General features: G+C 43.0%; 2 protein-coding genes across 2 annotated transcripts in view; one reads left to right on the forward strand and one right to left on the reverse strand.

Moving 5' to 3' along the window:
- The window catches only part of KIAA0232 (KIAA0232 ortholog), a 71,692-nt gene extending 70,284 nt beyond the window's left edge, over nt 1-1,408 (reverse strand). The window contains exon 1 of the mRNA XM_055714201.1: nt 1,033-1,408. The gene's annotated coding sequence lies outside the window, so the exon portion shown is untranslated. The remainder of the gene's footprint in view (nt 1-1,032) is intronic.
- Nucleotides 1,409-10,693: 9,285 nt separating this feature from the next.
- LOC129735227 (uncharacterized) lies at nt 10,694-13,629 on the forward strand. Its single transcript, XM_055700644.1, has 3 exons — nt 10,694-10,913; nt 11,840-11,891; nt 12,621-13,629. Exon 3 carries the CDS (start codon nt 12,907-12,909, stop codon nt 13,618-13,620), a length of 714 nt encoding a protein of 237 aa, XP_055556619.1. The 5' UTR covers nt 10,694-10,913; nt 11,840-11,891; nt 12,621-12,906; the 3' UTR covers nt 13,621-13,629.
- The last annotated feature ends 6,142 nt before the right edge of the window (nt 13,630-19,771 follow it).

Here is a 19,771-nt window from a genome sequence, read left to right on the forward strand (position 1 = left end):
AAGCAAATCCTACTATTTTCACCCTTCAGATCAGTATCAGGTACTGCAATGAGTAATTAAAACAAAGACAAAAGAGAAAAAAACACCCCACATTTGCTTTTCCTCAAAGTTTAATAGCACGACTTAATAAACGTATACTTTTAATCGAGACGACACGGCAGGAAGACAGAAAGGAGTTTGCTGGAACGAAGTGTCAGTTTGTGTCACTTCTGCATTCAGCTGTAACCTTCGCCAAACCTTGTCGTGTCCCCCCCCCCCCCCCCCCCCGCCCACTGCCTACGAGAGGCTGCGGCCCTGCCGCGCCCGCCCAGGCGGCGCGCAGCTCCGAGCGGCCATAGGATGCGGCTCCCGTCAGTCTCCTATCAGCCCAGCTCCTCCTCCTGAAACAGCAGCAGCCCTAGCCTTTCTATCCGCCTTTTGCCTTCCATAGGCCCCTAAAGGACAATGCTGTTGGAAAGAAAAAAGAAAAAAGAAAAAAAAAAGAAAAAAAAAAGGAAAAAAAAAAGGAAAAAAAAAAAAAGGAGGGGAGCGAGTCCCACCAGATCGGGCCCCAGGGTAACCCCGGAACGCCGCAGCTAAGCCAGTGGCGGATTCCATCTATCCCAATCCGAGGCATTTAGACCCATCTCCCAGCTCCTCCTCACCGGTCACCAGCCGCTGTCTGCGCTTTGTATAATTACGCACAGGATGAAAGGTCACGGCGTGAGCCATACCCGCGCACCAGCGGGGCATGGCAGCAGCCCGGGGGGTGCGGGAAGCCCTGTCACTTCAGCCCCACGGTCAGGCTGGGCAGGGAAGGGGCCGCCCGGCTCAGGTTGGCGCTACCCTGACCCGAAGCGCCGCATCCTCCGCTCTCCCTTCCACTGCGGCGGGTGACATGGGCGCAGGCCGGCACCCGCGGCGGGTGGGTGCTGGGGCCGCCTTCGCCTCCCTCCTCCTCTCCTCCCGCGCGTGACCCGGCCCGAAGGCCCAGAGCCCCGGCTCCCACCCCAGGCCGGCACCTCCCCCCGACCTCCCGGGCAAGCCGCTCACCTGGCGCCGGGAGCCCAGGGGCCGGGCCGGGATGGAGGAGCAGGGGGGGAGGGGGGGGGGAGGCCGGGAAGGCTCCGCTCCCAGGCTGGCGCTCGGACGGGGGCACCCCGGCCGGGCCCCCGGCCCCGCCCCCGAGCCCTGCCTCGCCGCCGGCCTGCGGCCAGCCCCCCCGCCCGGCCCCTCGCGCTCCCTGTCACCCCCTCCCCGGCCCCTCTCCCCGCGTCGCCGCGCTTCCTCCGCTCTCCCGCCGGCCCAGCCCCCGGCCTCCCCGGCACGCTCCCGCCGCGCTGCGGCAGGCGCCGCCAAGAAGCGGGACGCGCCGTCCCGGGAAACCGTCCTCCCAGCGCCGGCCAGGCCCGGCCCCGCAACTCCTCCTCTTCACGGGCTGTTAGCGGAGGGGAGAGATGAGCGGGCCGGCGCGGGCCTCCTCGGCCGGGCCCCGAGCCGCCGGCCCGGCGCTCCCCGGGGGTCGAGTCCGCCCGTCGCTCAGAGCAGAGGCGGGAAGGAAGGGGGGTGGGGGGGATAGGGGGGGGTGGGCTGCGCGGTGGCTGCCGCTGCCTCCCGGCTCCGTCCTCCCGTTGCCACGGGGAGGGCGGCAGCCGCCCTCCCTCCAGCCCTGCCCCTCCCTCTGCTCCCCGGGCCCGCGGCGGGTATTTACCTGCCGTGGCGGCGCAGAGCGGGGCCCTGGGGCCTCTGGCAGCCGGAGGAGGCGGCGGACTCCGTCCCGCTGCTGCCGTCCCCGAGTGAGGCGGGCGGGACGGAGCCGGGACCTGCCCTGGGAGGTGTTACGTAAACCGGCGGCGGCAGCGGCGGCTCCCAGCGCCACGGGAAGGGAGGGGGGCCGGCCGCTCCGTCACCCGGCAACAGGACTCAGCGCCCCGGCGGACCGCGCCGCAGGCTCCTCCCCGTATCCTTCCGCCTAGAGGGCGGCCCGGATCCCGCCGCCCAGGCGTGCGCGGGCCGGGCTGCGGGGCCGCGCCGGGGTGCCTGTGTGGCGCGGCGGGGCTGTGGGGCGCGGGCCGAGCTCTCCACCGCGTCGGCAGGCAAGCCCGGCCCCTCCGGCCCCGGCCGGTAGTGGCCGGGCGGCAGCGAGCCGGCTCCATGGCAGGCCGCCGCGCAGGAAGAGCGGGAGGGAGGAGGAGGAGGAAGGAGGAGGGAGGAGAGGGAGGAGGAGGAGGAGGAGGGGAAGTACTCCTCGGCCCTGGTTGTACAGCCTCGGCCCGCCCCGCCCGGCGGCAGAGCGCCGCGCTGTCCGACGGGCGCATGAGGCGAACAGGGGCGGGTGAGGCGTTTGAAAGTCACCGGCCGGCCGGCGGGCAGAGCGCCTCTGGGGGCCGGCGGGAGGCGGGCGGCGGCCCTCGGCCTGGCCTGGGCTGGGCTCCCTCAGCCAGCTGCCGGGAGCCGCCTGCGCCCCTCGGGAGGGCTGGCTGCGTGGTACGGCGAGAGGGAAACACCCAGGGCCGGGGCGGGAATGCGAAGGAGGAAATGGGGGATAATGGTGGAGTGTAGCGGTGTTTGTAATGTGAGGTCCTTTTGAAATCCTTAACGACTCAGAGGGCAGGGTTAGCAAATAAACTTTATTTCGCTGTTAAATGAAAGCCCGTCTGGAAGGAAAGTCGTGTTTTAGAAGACTGATGCCATTGAAAGTCGGGTTTAGTAGGTGAGCTCCTCAGGAGGCAGGAAAAATTTATTCTGATTGATTAAATGCCAGCTTGATCAGAACTGTTTACATGAACGTAGAGTAATGAAAGAGTAACGTTTTTAGCATAGTAGATGGGTGAAAATGGGCCACTGTAAGACTGAAAATATGACAAGACACACCAAAGTACTAATTAGGCTTCTTAATTGGGAAAATAATAACGCCCTTTTGAGCGTACACTGGGCACCTCACATTTCTCAAATACATGAACGCATACAGGTCTAAGGAAAGTCAATATCATGTAAGATGTCAAACTGTCTTCTGTCAGTGTGTAATCCTAAGGGTTTTCTTCCTTTTATTCACTGCTCAATGTGTGGCTCCTGGAATTCCAAAAGGCAGTATGTCATCTACATTGGCTAACACTGTTCCTTTTGTGTAAATGTCTCCAGTCACCGGAATCAAGCTCATCTCTGAAAAGATGGTCTCCCCCACCCTGGATGTAGTCTGTTTAGGCCTTTTGACAAGTTAAGTCTGTATATAAAAATACATCTCGTAAGAAATAGGACTGCAAGCCAAGATAGTAGCGATTGCCTCCCAGCTTATATACTCAGAAATTTCCTGATACAGGAGCAGCATTACTCGTATTTTTGTTTTAGCTGGGGTTCGCCTTTTCTGAACATCCTTAGCACCTAATTAGTCATAAATTTGATCTAGGCTAGCCAAAAGTTAAATATGCAGAGTTGTGTAGCTACATGAGCTACTGACATTCTCTTAAAAGCTGCTAAGGCAGTAATTGATGTTGTATGAACATGCAGTTAATCAGTGCAGCTTTCTCCAAACCTTGAAGGAGTGCTGCACAAAAGCTCTGAAGAGAAAGTAATGCTTTAAACCCCATGGTAAAAGAACAGCGTTGTTCTCTGAACCATTTAATTACTGTTCAAGTTATTTTCTTGTTGTGAAAAGCTGAAATTGAAAAGCTTTGGGGGAAAAATCCTGCTGACTCTTTTCTGCTGAGTCATTTCACTGGTTTATCAGAAGCGTTTCACCAACACTGTAATACGACTCGCACCAATCACAATCAAATCTTTTGTTCATGAGCTCAGAATTTGAATTCCCCTTTTCAAGGCAGAAATAAAATATAGTAAAATGTGGGACACCTGGGGTTTGTCTGTAATAACAATTGGTACCGATTAAATCGATCTCCATTCAGTCTTCTGAACACATTCTCAATCTATTAATGATTTATATCACCAATATGAATCCGCTTACCTTATTTCACCCTTTCTGTAAACATTTTTTCTCTGAAAGCTCTGTGGAAGGGACAGATGCTCAGAACATCGGTGTTCTCCTAATGATCAGAGCATGCAAGCCAATGACAGATTATTCTGAATATTCACGTAGTTGCTGTGTGACATTTCAAATTGACAGTTCTCGTTTTGTGGTCAGATCTCAGGAATCCCAACAGTGGAATTTTTTGTTTGCTTGTTGGTTTTCATTGGGTTTTATTTTCCTAACAGCCAACACAATTCTGATCTCTGCTTGGCAAGCATTTCAGAAACAGCTGGTACGTGACCATATGCCGTGCTGGCACCACTGTGAGCTTATTTCCCACTTGTCCTCTTGGTCAGTCAGAGCTGCTCCATGTGCTGAAGGACAGCTGGTCCCTTGGCATGCAAAGCAGCTAATGAACTTTTCCTCCAAAAAGCCGTAGGGATAGAGCATGCTAACTCCAATCAGTGGCTTTTCCTTTCTGAACTGCTCTCAGAGATGGAGGTCTGTGAGAACCCTGTTTGTTGCCCCTGTGTGACAACCTGCACACAGCTGGAACAACTAGGTGGGTATGCATAGTCGGTGACAGCACTTGTTTGGAAAATCAAGGCTAAATGATCTGTGTTGAAAAGAATGCTAAACCACATCTGAGTGACGGATGGACTTGTGCTTTTAGCTTCAGAAGTATATAATTATCTCTTTGAAACTACTTTGCTTAATTGCATGAGGGCTTGCATAACTTTTTTACTACTTTTCACGGTCCATTTCAGGTTTTGAGCAAAGACTCATGCAAAAGGTTCACACCTCCCAGAAGTAATAATTTGGTTCAAATGACACATTCAAAGGGCATTCCTCAGCACTAGATCAGGTTTCAGATTCCTTTTTACTGATCCCTCTTTCCTAATAATATCCCTTCACTGAAAAAGCAAGCTGTAGATACCCACAGCATCAGAGAGCCACTGTTGGCAGCATCAAGGACCTCATCTACTGCAGTGAATGGAAAGTCACATTAAATTTCAGTGGGATCTGCATTAGAACACAGTTCAACCTCTTTCCTTGCACACTTCTCTCTAACAGGTTTCAATATCTTTAATAGGAACACACTAGCATGGGGAGTTTGGAAGATCTGAGTCACTTGAAAAATCAGTTACATAATTCAAAGTAAAATTATTTTCTGTTGAATACAACTATATAACCTCAAAATGTATTTTTGCTTTCTTTGAACGCAAACTACATACAGGAAACTCACAGAAACTGCAGGTCAGACAGTGCTGTTCTGTAACAAAAACGTCTGGGCTTGGTGTTGGTATTTCTTTGGGACTCTGCTGTGGATTTTTTTTTAAATCATTCTACTTCAGTGTACTCTTACCCTTTTCCATCCTGCAGCACTAACAATTGGGAAACTCTAATAATACCTTGAGAAACCTTTGGGAAGTCCAAAATAATACATGAACAGGACTCTCTCTTAACGTGCTGCTGTGTGCATACAACAGACCACCTGAAATGTACCGTAAGAAAGACTCAGAGAAGATGTGAAAGAACCAAAATAATTGCCTACACCACTTAGGACAAACAGCCAAGCGGTACAAAAGATAAAGAAAGTGAAAGCTTTTACTACTTAATGAATGTAAAAGTCCAATTACCTAGATACAGCATTTGAAACAATAAACCAAGGAACAGCTTTCACTAGTGGTGTAATGAAAAAACTACAGAAAGTACAGTGTTATAAAAATGAAATAATTTCCACAAGTGATGAAATACAAAACATGTATTACATGCAATAGCATTTTAAGGACAGTTAGTCACTGTAAAATATACTAATGTCTCAAAATCTCATTTTTTTTTTTGTAATGCATATGTAAAACAATTTGATGTCATAATGAGGTACTAATTTAATTGCATTTTTTTTTTGCTACATCAGCTATTGTCAAGCCATTAAGTTAATTACATGTTAAATTTTAAACTAGATGAAACACATTATGACATCTGTTTTTTCCTATTTACTACAGCATTCCAGAATTACTATGTTGGAAATGTTTGAGGTTTTGGCAGCTTGCTGTCTTACAAATAGTTCATGAATACAATTAACCATCCTTGAGTAGCCTGCAGCATCAGCATCCAATCCTTGCCTTACTTGTCAGAAATACAATTATTGTTCCACAATAATTCCACCAAACGTTTTTGGGTTTGAGTGGGGTTTTTTTTCAGATCGTGGTCATATTCTCAGTCAGTGAAAATGCAGAGAACAGAGTTGATAGCATTATACTAGCTGATGATCTGGCCACAGATTTTGGATTGAATATACTAAAAGAGTCATTCCATCTTTATTAATGATCTATATGAAACAAAAAGTAAAAGAAGCACATGAAAATGTATTGAGTTCTTAAGGTAATTCATCAAAGGTGTTATTCTTTTCATCCAATGTATCAGTGTTTTCTTAACATGATATTCTGTTGCAGACCCTAGTAAAAGAAAAGAACCTTTGTGTATTAATGGCTTATGGTCCTGGCACTTTGACATTATGTTTTGACTGATCAAAAAAACTTTCTTATCTGTTCCCATGGCAAAAAACTGCAAAGCAAAAAGAGTGCATGTTTTAAGATACTTTAAAAAAAAAAAAAAAGAAAGAAAAGAAATACCTGTTTTGAAAGCTGTGGCAGGTAAGAGAATCTGTAGGCATGAATTACAGGCTGTAATAAACTCATGTTCTGTATATTTTTGTGTGTGTAACTGTTTTGTCTTTCTGATAGAACTGATAAGCTGGGAAGTGCTACCATTAAAAACAGCTAATTCCATAGGTATCAAAGAACTGTTAAGAGTTTAAGAGTGGCTGATTAACACCAGCAGCCATGACAGAGTTGATATAGAATAGGAAAAAAAGGTCAAGTTCGACAAAAGCAGCATTTGAAAATGGGTATTGAATCCCAACAACAACAAAAACACCCTATTTTCATCTTAGAAAAAAAATGTTTGGAAATACATGCCAAGATTTGGTACCTGCATTTCCAAACCTGTAACTGCGCTAAGGAGAGATGTCTAGCTAACGTGATTGACTACAGGGCTGTCAGCCTGAAATAGAAAGCATTGAGCAGCACAAGAGGAAGAAGGGATACTTTTCTTTCAAGAAGCAGCTAATATTTCAATACTTTGCAACTACACTGATACACTCTCTAAAGTATTTTTCGTGATACTTTGGCTTGCAATTCTAATTGAGTGATATATAGACCCTCATTTGAAGAGTTACTCACTGGGACTTGTTAATGGGGAAAAAACGATCTCACTTTGCAAGCCCACTTTATGTATTGATATTATAAAGGTGTTTTCTCTCAAGCTAGTTATCTCTGTTGAGATGAAAACTACTTGTTTCCTGGTTTCATTAGGAATTTGTGTTGAAATAGGTGTGTCTTTTGAGTTTGATACTGTATCAGTATCAACTGTCAAGAGACAAAAAAAGCAGTCATAGCTTTAACTGGCAGAATGAAAATTGCTGGCTTGATGTTAAAAACCCTCACACATTTCGACAGTTGAAGAGGTCGTGAAACAAAGGAACGGTTAAATGCCTACACCCAGCCAGCTTTTCCAGGTGTAGGGAAGACAGAGGTAATTTTCCCTGAGAAAACAACACTCCTTTTCTCTGAGGCTGTTTGTAGGCCCAGGTAGAACTAAATCATGAACCTACTGTGATCGGATAATACAAGGAGGAGGCACTAAAGACCAAGCTAATCAAGCTACACAAGGTGGTGTATCAGAGGAGAATATGAGATGGTAGGTTTGGGCCACAACTACAGATCACTGAGGGCTGCTGCATCCAGATCTCCTATCGGGGAAGGTTCTTGGCCTGTGCTATATCCAGATGATGCTAGGCAGTTGTTATTGGTCAAGTGGCCTCACAGTTAAGTACTGTCTAGTCCTGTGTTAAAGCCTATGTGCTGGTCTTGGTTTAATGCCACTGTAAACATAACTTCAGAGTTCAAAATCCTGTTCTGTGTCTTCAGAGCGTGCAGGTACTAGTGGAGGATGTAGCTGTGGCAGCCCTGTGCACAGTAATCTGTTGATTTGTGCATTTGTCTTGGAAGACAGAAATGTTTCTTCTAGGACCTTTTCAATCTTGCATAAGCTGAACCCACTGTTTCTGATTTTCTGAAGGAATAAGCAAATGGTAGAATGCCCTAAGATACAGGCCACTCTCTATACCTCTTGGTGCAACTAGGTTACTGTTCAGAAAGGAAGGGCAGAACCAAGAATAATATAAAACCAGACCCAAACTCCCTCTATCTTGTTGCTGAAGATACCCGTTTGAAATAAAAAGTCTAAAAGTCTTGGAATTCAAACCGTATTTCCATTTATATGTGTGCAGTTTACCCAACTCTAATGCAAAATGCAAATACTGTATCTCATGAGTGTGTTGCTAAGAGTCAAGAGGAGGGAGGATATGGACCTCATCCTAAGCTATTTGCTATAATGCTGGTTAGAGCAGTCTTCTGGAAGAGCTCGCTCCACAGGTGGGGTGAGTGCGCTGATGTCAGCTGTGAGTACTAAATGAATTTTGAGCTCAATTCAGTGCTATTCATGGATGCTATGTATGGAAATGGGCTCTCTGGGGATGAGTTGAGGTGCTTAGTTCTCAATTACAGCTTTAAGAGTTCAGTTTGGGATACTTTTTAGGGGGGTGTGTGCGTCTTTGTAGAAAAATTTTCAGTCCAACATGGAAATGCTAGTAAATTTTAAGCTCTTCCATGGATAATAGGTGACCTGAATAGCTCTCTCGGATTTTAGGCACCATGCAGACTGGAGCTATTACAAAGCTGGTAGGAAGACCATTGAGCAGAGATAGGCTCTTATAACCGAAATGTGTTATTTGCTCTCTCATCTTCAAGACGTACACATTTGGAAAAGGCGGCAGCTTCCCTGCTTACAGTCACCCCACTTTTGAATGAGGGGTAAATTCCCATAGTTTGGATTCAGCTTCTTGAGATATTTGATGTATTTACTATGTGTCTGTGCAGTATTTCTTCTGTGAATGAAGTTAACCATATATATGACACTAGTATTCATGTTCCTTGTTTCATAGATTTACCACCAACTGTCTGGTAATGTATCTTGCAGCTAAACTGAGATATTCAGCTGCAGTTTCTTTTCAGCAAACTCATTAACTGACTTTTCTAGACAGTCAGTGCTTGTCATTATTTGTGACAAGGGAGTTTTGAAAACTGTTACACGAGCTAGTGGTAGGAAAAAGTACTTTAAATGTACTTTAAAAGTACTGCCCCATTTGTGTTACAAAGAAAACCTTAGCAATAGCTCATCTGAAATTTAATAACTGCCTGATTTCACTCCTGTTAGTGGTCTTATCCAAAGTGAATGATAAATGCTTACATTTTTCTGTGATTGGTCTCAAATTTTGAACGTGTGATTGTTTGCATCAACTATTCTGCTTTCTACAGTTAAATAAGACAATAACAAGCTTCTATGACTTGTTACATCTTTTTTTCACCCAAAGATACAGAGAACGTTTTAACTGCATTCCATTTTTTGGCTCACCATCCCATTTCAGGGGTTCACCCGGGGCAGGTCTCATCCGGGGCAGCCAGGCCTTGAGTTTATGCATTGGCACATTAGATCAGCGTACTTACTTTGCTTGTGACATTGATTTGGGGGGATTTTCTTTTAATTCTGTAATGATTAGGTTCTCCAGTGCACTCCTCTTGTTTTTCATGGTGGTAGGTTTTGTAATGTCAGCTGATACTATATTCGTTTGGCACACCTATTATTTGCATGCACATGAGGCACTGAAGGTGCTCATTATTTTCAGCTAACAAGTAATCTTGTTCCCACTTAATTTGGAATACATTGTTCTCTGTATCCTAATTTTGGCTTTTACAGTTACTTGCCTCATTGCATTTGGATTACAGTGCACCGTGTTTTAATACATCATATTTAAAACGCACAAGATAAAACATCACAATAAATAGATACATAGTTATAATTGCAATGGAAACATTATGGCAGCTAGAGAGGTTGAAATGATTTATCATCTGTCAAGAGTACATCATCATAGATAGCAGCGGACAGTATGGTACTGCTCCATGGAGTAGAAGCTCAGCCTTTCCACTGGTCTCACCAGGCTCTCAGCCTTCCCAGAGCTGAATAAGGAGGTTATACCGACACATTTCTGCACTCACACACAGCAGCAGAACTCTCTACGGACAGGGTCTTGTGATAATATTATTGCAGCAGCAACCCATTCCCAGAAGGAGCTGAGAAGGTTTATCAGAGGATCATGCACTTGCATTCTCCACTTTTTAAACCCTGGAGCTGTTGCTGGACAAATACACCCATCTCTGCTTGCCAAGTGATGGCAAACCACTTCTTCATGTGGAAGCAGCAACTTCTGCTGAGATTCATGCACCTCCTTAGTTATTTCCTTTCATCTCCACTCCAATATTGTATGAGCTGGTAATGATGGTACAAAAGGAATTGTCTTGTGGGCTGTATTTGGCTTGCAAAACACCCACAGTAGTGTATCATATTTGCAGATAATATTAGTTCATGTTTGCAGTGGCTAAATGTCTCAGTAAGAGATTAACATAATGCCACAAAAAAAATAAGCTTCATAATGTAAGTTATCTCTTTGGGAAAGTTTTACCACATACAACTATGAATGCTTTCGTCTTGCGAAGTAAGTAAGTAATACTTTCACTTTCGGTCCCTTTTCCACGTGACATCAGATAATCAAAAAAGCCATTTGTACACTACAATACAAGGGAGAGCACAAGAAGTCACAGCAGAATATTTATATTTTTATTTATATTGTATTGGAAAACCTGCTTTTGAAGATAAAGCATTAGTTAAACAATATGGGGTACATTTAATTTTCCAGAAGGGAACGTACTCTGTAAGCCCCAATGCCTGGAAGGGTGCTGGGGAAGGACCATATGAGTTCTGCCACACTTCAACAAGGTATAGCATATAGGTAAGGTTCTAATAGTTCCCCGCCTCCAGCATGTTCACAGTTCGGTTGTGGACTTCTAGAAAGCACAGAATAACAATGATGCAGCCACTTTTTCAGTTTAACAAAATCAGAGAAGATTCTATACAGAGGTGAACATATGTTTACCTGATTAACATAGACAAATCCCTTACTCCCCTGGGAAGAAGAAAATACTGGTGTTGCCAAGATTGTTGCACAGGTTCATAAAAGTAAAAACAGAAATCCATAAATATACATGTATATGCTAATATATTTTCATGTCTATAAATTATACTGGTTTTTACAGATAGGAGTGTTGAATGGTACGTCTCTGCATTTGTCAGTATAAGTGTACATAATTTCCATGTGTTTTTCAAGAGACTGACTAAATTCTTGAAAGGTGAATGATAAGGGAGTGTGGGTTGTGGAGCACTGAGATAATGCCAAGAGTCACCTGCAGGGTATGGAAAGGGTGGAGCTACCAAACCTACTACATCAGACCTCACAAAAGCTGAGTATTTAAGTTGTATCAGTGTTATTTAATAAATTTTTCAGTGTCCTATGGTCTCTTAGATCTCCTTTGGTGGATTGCCTGATGACTCCGTCCCAATCACAGGGAAATACTGGTTTACCATGATAAATACTCCTTCAGGAATGCATATTGTTAAGTTGTTGTTCTAAATACTGAAGTGTAGGCTAAGCCTTAAATGTGTGCTGAGATCTTGATTTCACTGGGGTTTAATCACAGGTCAAAGTTGTTTCCTAAGTTAGGGCCAGAATGATACACAATTTACAACAAATTGAACAGGAAGAGCACAACTTGTTAAGATCCTAGACTGCTCTCGTCAACCACTTATACATGTTTATTCATTTTCATATAAATCTGGGCAAAATTAGAGCTTTTTAAAAAGTGTTCACAATTTTCACAGGGTGTTTGGATAACTGCATGGGTCAAGATGAAGGGACACAGTCAAGAGATTAGTAAGTGAAGGGAATATATCAGAGCCTGCCTCTGAACTTCCTTGAACAGAGAAGTCATTGAATTTGGAGAATTAATTCAAACCCATCTCCAGCAAACACAATTTGGAATGGCCAGAAGATGCTGGGATGATATCCAAAAGAATTAATAAAACAAAAGCTATTCATGTATTTCATGACATGCATCCTGGCAAACAACTCAGTAAAATTCATATTGGTAAAGCCACTGTGGCCTGGGTTACCACTATTCAAGACTACACCTTTACATAGTGCAAAGATTTACCAGGAATTGCAGGACAAACCATTTTCATATGTAATTTTCTATCTTACAGAAAATAGTGTATTATTATAATTCAAAGATTCAGTGCCATATAAAAAGAATTTCTTGCATATACCAAGTATACAGGAAATACGAAAAAAGTAAAGGAGTAGTCCGTTATGAGAAAGATTAAATAATGTGACAAATAATGTTATTGAAATGTATGCTTTAGATTAGTTTCTGTGCTATATCAACACAAATACCATAATATAAACATTTCAAATATAAAATGTGTAATTAATATGCATATTTTTTCTAGCATATACAAAATTGAGATAACTGTAAAATGGAAATAGAGACAATTTCAATTACGCAACAGTACCTATTTTTCCACGCCTAGTATACAAACAGCTGAGACTAGCTTCTGTTTCCTTTATTCCAGTTTAACTCTACATATATTTGATCCTTTACAGAACTAAAGCAGTAAAACTGACACCAAATTCGATCTTAGAGTGACAGAACACACTGCCTGGAACTCACATGGGAACACCTGACAATATCCAAGGGCAAGTCCTGCCTGAGCAACTTAGTGGCCTTCTATGATGTAGTGACTATCAGTTGACAAGGGCAGAGCTACAGATGTCATCCGTCTGGACTTCTGTAAGGCCTTTGACATGGTCCCCCACAACATCCTTCTTTCTAAATTGGAGAGATAGGGATTTGATGGATGGACTGTTCAGTGGGTGAAGAATTGGCTGGATGGTTGCACCCAGAGAGTGGTGGTCAACAGCTCAATGTCTGGATGGAGTCCAGACTCTCAGGGGTCTGTACTGGGACCAGTACTGTTTAATATCTCATCAACAACATAGTGGGATTGAGTGCACCCTAAGCAACTTTGCAGATGACACCAAGCTGAGTGGTGTGGTTGACATGCTTGAGGGAAGGGATGCCACCCAGATGGACCTGGACAAGCTTCAGAAGTGGGCCCATGTGAACCTCATGAGGTTCAAAAAGGCCAAGTGCAAGGTCCTGCACCTGGATCAGGGCAACCCCTGGTATCAGTACAGGCTGGGGGATGAAGGGGTTGAGAGAAGCCCTGCCAAGAAGGACTTGGGGGTACTGGTGGATGAAAAGCTGGACATGAGCCAGCAAAGTGTGCCCAGAGCCCAGAAGGCCAATTGTATCCTGGGCTGCATAAAAAGAAATGTGGCCAGCAGGTCGAGGCAGGTGATTCTGCCCCTCTGCTCCACTCTGGTGAGACCCCACCTGGAGTACTGCACCCAGGTCTGGAGTCCTCAGTTGAAGAAAGACATGGACCTGTTGATTTTTAAACTAAAGGAGGATGGATTCAGAGTAGGTATAAGGAAGAAATTTTTTATGATGAGGGTGGTGAAACACTGGAACAGGTTGCCCAGAGAGGTGGTGGATACCCCATTCCTGGAAACTTTCAAGGTCATTTTGAGTGGGGACTGAGCAACCTGATCTAGCTGAAGATGTCCCTGCTCATTGCAGGGCGGGGGTGGACTAGATGACCTTTAAAGGTGCCTTCCAACCCAAACCATTCTATGATTATATGATATCAGTTCTGGTCCTGAAAATATTTTGACATGTGAATAGTTTTGTTTCCATATTCAAGACTACATGAAAGATCTGTCACATGCCAGGTAATTATGCAAACCAAAGCCTTTTTTTCTACACACCCCCCACCGCCCACCCCCCAAGTTTAATATGAGTAGAGATACAGTAAGGAACAATGGGCTTCAAATCCTGGCTTGGTTTGTAAGGTCCAATGTCCGTGTACTATTTTCTCTTTTCCTAACTTTTAGTATATCCTTCTCAGCAGCCACACAGTACGTGATGCATTCCGTTTGCTACTTCATGTGATGTATCTGGTTATAGTGTCAGAAACAAGGTTACTCAGTGATTCAGCCTAATGGAATTACTGGTAGCAATCAGTAATGGAATTACTTGTAGCAATTTCTCTATAAATACATAATGAGGGGAATCTTAAAAAAGAGGTAGCATGGCTGAGCAGATCAATTGTGTCCATTTGGATACTTGAGATAATGAATAGGAACAAAATGTGTTTTACTGAAGTATTCTCCATGAAAATTTGCATTTTATGTCACATGAAACTAAAATCACATTCAATAATTTGAAGCTTTGAACTTTGTTTGGAATCTGAATTTAGATTTGGATCCAAAATTAGGAAGTTACCTTATAAGTAAGCAAAGCTGAAATTTCTCTCTTTAGTGGTGGCTATTACACAAGAAAAGAAGGTATAGAAACTAACAAGTAACATACAGCACTTGTTTGTCATCGTTATTTCTCAAAGTGCTTTGCAAATTGACTTTCTCTCATTTTGCAAAGGAAGAAGCTGAGATGCAGGGAGAGAAGCTGGCCAGAGGCAGGGTCCCAGGCAGAAGCCCAGTGTCTGCCACCTGGTCCTGCCGTCTGTCCACCAGTGCCGTGGCGTTCATCAGTCATCACTGGAAAACAAAAATCTTAACCAGCTTCCACCATAATGCAGTGTCTCTTATTCATATATATGTGTTACTTTCTCTGACTAGAAGAACAAGGAAAAATCCCTTCAATTTTCAAGATGAGAAGCTGGAACATTATATTAAAATTAATGCTGGCAGAAACATTTATCCCTCTATGACCTTTTCCTGTTTTCTTAAATGAGCAGCTTTTCTCCCTCCAGCCGTAGTGATTCCCTCTTTACTCCTATTCAAAGAATCAGTTCAGACTGATTCAAGTACTTTTGCAGGCAGCCGCCAAATGAATGCATTGCATTTCACTGAGTTGCAAATGCTGGTTAGGTCACAAGATGCTCAGGCATAAAAGGCTCTATCCTAAACAGTGGGCATTTTCACTTCCCTCTTCTTCTCCTCCTCCTTACATGCAAGAGGGGTGGGATTCATTGATTCACATTTATTTGTGAAATAGAGGCTAGTCTCTTCATACATCATATACCAATTTAACTATGTTATCTGAGCTGTGTGAATTTTTACAACCCATTTAATTGTACCATTTAAAATTATGCATGGTTAGACTGGTATGAAGGCGTTTTACACTGCGGCTGGTTTTCCTTCTAAGGAAAAATAAGCTATTCTGATACAGATCCCCCTAAACTGGAGGGGTATACAGCTTTAACTGTACTAATATAGTTAGGTCAGCAAAACTTTCTATTGTAAACAAGGCCTATATTGCACGGCTAATGCTAGATTACTGAGTTTTTCAAAAGGTCTGCCTACAGAATATGCACAACCAGTGTAACTAGTTGTGTTTTAATAAATACTAATAATAGACGTCTAATTACGACAGTTCATCTCGGCATTTCCTGCGTGCCTTTCACAGAATGACTAAGTGCTTCTCATCTCACCACCGAGCCAATTACTGACTACAGGCTGTTATTAGGGGCAGTCCTATATAATTTTCACAATTATAATATATGTCATTTCATAGTTGTGGACTGCTGCTGAATGAGCACTGTCCATCTAGTAGAAAAAAACTGCCTGCAATCGCTTTCAAGGGCTGAGAGAGGCAAATGTTTACTCACAGACACAGTTTTTCTGACCATGAATAGTCCCCCTGATTTCAAAGGGATTAAGCCTGGTAGTAAGTATTTGCAGAATCAATGCCTTAATCAGCATGCTTAAATGTTTAATTTTGCTTTCTCCAAATGTGTTTGCAGGATGCTAAAGCAGTCTCATGGTTGTACACATGCAGATTAGCCTCTCTTTTGGAATTGCATTTCAATTTTAAAAAAGCTCAGGTGAGTAAAACCCACTGTTACACTTACTCCAAGGTGTGTTTTATGATGGATGTAGTGGTCAGAATGTCACACAGACAAATACTTCAGCAGAAATGTGCTAATAATCAGATAGAAATGTGCAAATAATCAAATGACAAAGTTCAAAAATCTTGTTAAATAGTGGGATCTAGAAACTGTGGGTTAGTTTTATCGCTAGAATGAACAGACACCAATGTCAGAGTAAGGTAAAATGGAAACAATCGAGTAGAAAATAGGGATTTTATTGAAAGAAAATGGACATCAATATCTTTTTTGCCTTCTTTTCCCTCTGCTTCTCTCAACATGCAGCCAGCTCCTACTCTCCGTTTTCGCCCTGTGGTCTTGCTGTCATCTTTTCCTGTCCACACCCTTTTCATATTTCTGTGCAGTACTAGATGCAAGAAATCAGTTTTTGCCAGCTACTACCAAATCTGTGGGGATTTTTGAGTGCTCCTCCTCCAAAGATCCATTACAGAACTTTGGCTCTCCTTTCCGCCAAATGCTTCATCCTTTATAGATCACTAAGGATTTCAGCCATGGAGGTGCTCACTTTCTCTCTTGTAAGAAGAAATGCCCTTGAAGGTGCCTTGAGCCCTTTCTAAGGAGCTCTGGGAAGATAAATAGCATGTCTGTGCTGTCCACATTGATCTGCTGCAAATTTTGCACCTACTCCTTATCACTTGTCCACAAAGTCTGCCTGTCACTGTGCACTTGGAAATTCAGTCTGGCACCTGATAGCTGGCTCTGTAGATGAGAAATTCAGATGCAGGTGATAGCTGTGTCCATGCCTGAGCTCCACCTCTTTGCAAGCATGGGTGATGCCCCTGCACTCCATAAGGGTCTTGAGGTCTCCACACTGAAGATGTGCATTATGAATGCAGTTTTATATTTTGGCAGTGTGATTAAAAACAGAGTCACAGCGTAGATAACAGGTTTTCTAGAAGATGTTGCAAAGAAGGCAGAGTTATCCTACAGCCATTGTATATTGCATGAACTTAATTATGTCTTTGTTCTACAAACTGTAATAATTGAATTCTAATCCACAGTACAATCAATACATGTTGCCAATGCTTTCACTAATGTATGCACATAAATAGGAGTATAGGGAGAAGCTCTAAGTATATGCGATGAGGTTAATATATAATACTTGTTATAATAGTTGATAATACTACATTTGGTATTTTCATAGTCAAGGTACATTTAAGTACTGATAAACATCATTTAATGTTAATAAATTAAAATTAATAATTAAAAAATCGGAACTGCTTTCTGGCAGCCATTCAGTAGAAAAAGATGTGAAGATTATAAAAGAAAAAAAAAAGCACATATGAGTCAACAATGTCATACTGCTTCACAAAAGTAAACACCCTATGAAGACATCTTAGGAGGAGTGTTGCTTTTAAATAAAACCAAGCAATCCTTCCACACTACTTTAGCTTTTTGAAGGTCTGAACTTAAAGATCACTCGTGTTCTTTTTTGCAGATCAATGAGAGCAAGAGTCCAAGGAAAAGCAGTAAGATTGATTGATTCCCTTCCCTGACAATTCAGGACCAGAACCACTATCAGAGATGCTGCATAGAAATTCACTGTGCACATTTTTGGATCTACATCATGTGCATAAGTGTTGCACGTTCATAAACTAAGCAGGGAGTAGGATGTTGAGCTGCATGCCACTGAAAGCATTTACACTAGGTGAAAAATATAATGATCTCCGGTTAACCAAGGAGCATATGACTTGCATAAACTGAAGCTGAAAATTTAAGGGTCTGAATAACAAGAGCAACTTTAAAAGAGATTATTTGGGGTAATATTGAAATAGTAAGGCATCTCTCTCCTGGCCAAGATTGTCAGAAGCAGCAGCATACAACAGAAGATTAGACCATGAATCAACAGACTGAGTTCAAATCCTTCTTTCTTGATCTGCTCAGCAGTTGTGGGGAGGTCAGTGTGTGTCTCTTGTTTCCCTTCCCACTGTAGTTCTTGGTTTCTCCTTCATGTATTTTGACCTCTTTGCTATCTTTGACTTTCGTCTCTTTGGAGCCAGCCCATCTTTCCCAGTGCTTGCATGAAGTTTAGTACAATGCGTCTCTGGATCTTTGTGCAAGACTTCAGACACTACCGCAACAGTAATTTAGCAGGGAGGAAACTAATATATTTCTTAGGCAGAGAAATGATGCCAAATATATGTTAAAATCTAAGACTTTTAACAAATGGCTCTTTGGTTCTGTGGCATCTACTTCAGCATGCCATTGACTTCACAGTAAGTATGCTGTGAAGTGAAGCTATACATATGCTGCAGACAACTTTCCTTTGGCTGCAGACTACAGAAAGCTAGACTGGCATTAACAGCTGCCTAAAGCACAGTTTACAATAAAGTATATCATGTTCATAGCATCATTACATAACTTGGATTCCACTGTAAGCCTGAAGTCTGGGGGTGAGGAGAGCTCTTTCGACCATAAATATATTAGCTGGGCATGATGAGCTATGCAGCTCTGTCCTTCAGCTAAGAGAAAAAAAAAATACTTTTGTTCCATGGACGTATTCTTGAGACTGCTGAAGAGCGAACCAAGACAGGATTTTCTCCCTTGTTACAGAAAACTTGGAGACATTTCTGTCTGTCACAGATACTACTGATATTCTTAATGCATGTATGTATCTGAGGCAAGGTTAAGTGTAAATCTTCATTCAGAATCAAACTTAGATAATTCATGAGTGTACTTGCAGCTAAATGTGCAATAAAATATTTCATTATTATTCATTAAGCAGTTTGTAGAGTTGACAATTTTCTTAAAGGGAATAGGAGAAAAGACTGTAGAAAGAAGTAAGAGATAATTATCAGAAACCTAGGGAAAAGAGAATTGTGGCTTTTATGATGCTTGAAGACTGTAGAGAAGAAATGGAGCAAAGGGACAGAGAATCAAGGATGAGGAACAAAAGAGGCATGCTGCTTTTACAAGGAGAGGACTTCACAGCTAAATAAATGTTTCACTTTCCTTAGTACTGAATCCTTCGTAAGGCCAAAATGAACATAAGGAAAAAAATAAACCCAGAGGTAGAAATCTGTCTGACTGAGAATGGATCCCAGAGATTCTTTTTTTCATCAAAGTTCAATGTGTAGTTGGGAGATAAAGTTTTTTTAGAAGAATACATATTTGAAACTAATTGTATCCACAGCTACCAGGAGTAAGTTCAGCATAAACAAAATGCTTCACTGCCTTCCCTATAAGGGAAAATGGGTATGATGTGATGTCTCTGATTGAAAACAAGTTTTCTTTTTTTCTGTTGTTTGCTGTGAAACAAGCTTATTTGCATTCACTTCTCCCAAATTTTCTGATAGTTTTGTCACTCGCAGCCAAACCTCTGTGCCGTAAAACACAGTGTTGTCAGCTCATCCAAACAAGCTGCACCATTTACTGTACAAAAATTGAGATTAAATAAACAAATTCTGAATATAGGGCATTAGAGTGTTTGTTTGTACTTGGAAATCATTATTGTTTTTGAATCTTACCGGAGAAATTGCCCCTCAAAGCGATTTCCAACCCTTGATTCAGCATGCTGCTTCGGCATCGTTCCCAATCCCTGTTAATCCTGGACATAAAAACCACCCGAGGCTACTGCACGCTGCTGCAGAGCACTACACTGTGGGTCAAAGGGACAGCACTTTCCACCTTTCTTTATTGCCCTCCATCAAACAAATAGCTTCTAGATGTTAAAAACATTTGGAGTTAATAGAAGAGATGCTACTACCTCATGCAAAGTGTTTTGCAGCAAATGGCATGGGGCTGTGCAGGTTTAACCCACATATTTATTTGCTCATCAGCGTG

This window comes from Falco cherrug, chromosome 1 (assembly GCF_023634085.1).
Source record: "Falco cherrug isolate bFalChe1 chromosome 1, bFalChe1.pri, whole genome shotgun sequence".
Classification (NCBI taxonomy): domain Eukaryota; kingdom Metazoa; phylum Chordata; class Aves; order Falconiformes; family Falconidae; genus Falco; species Falco cherrug.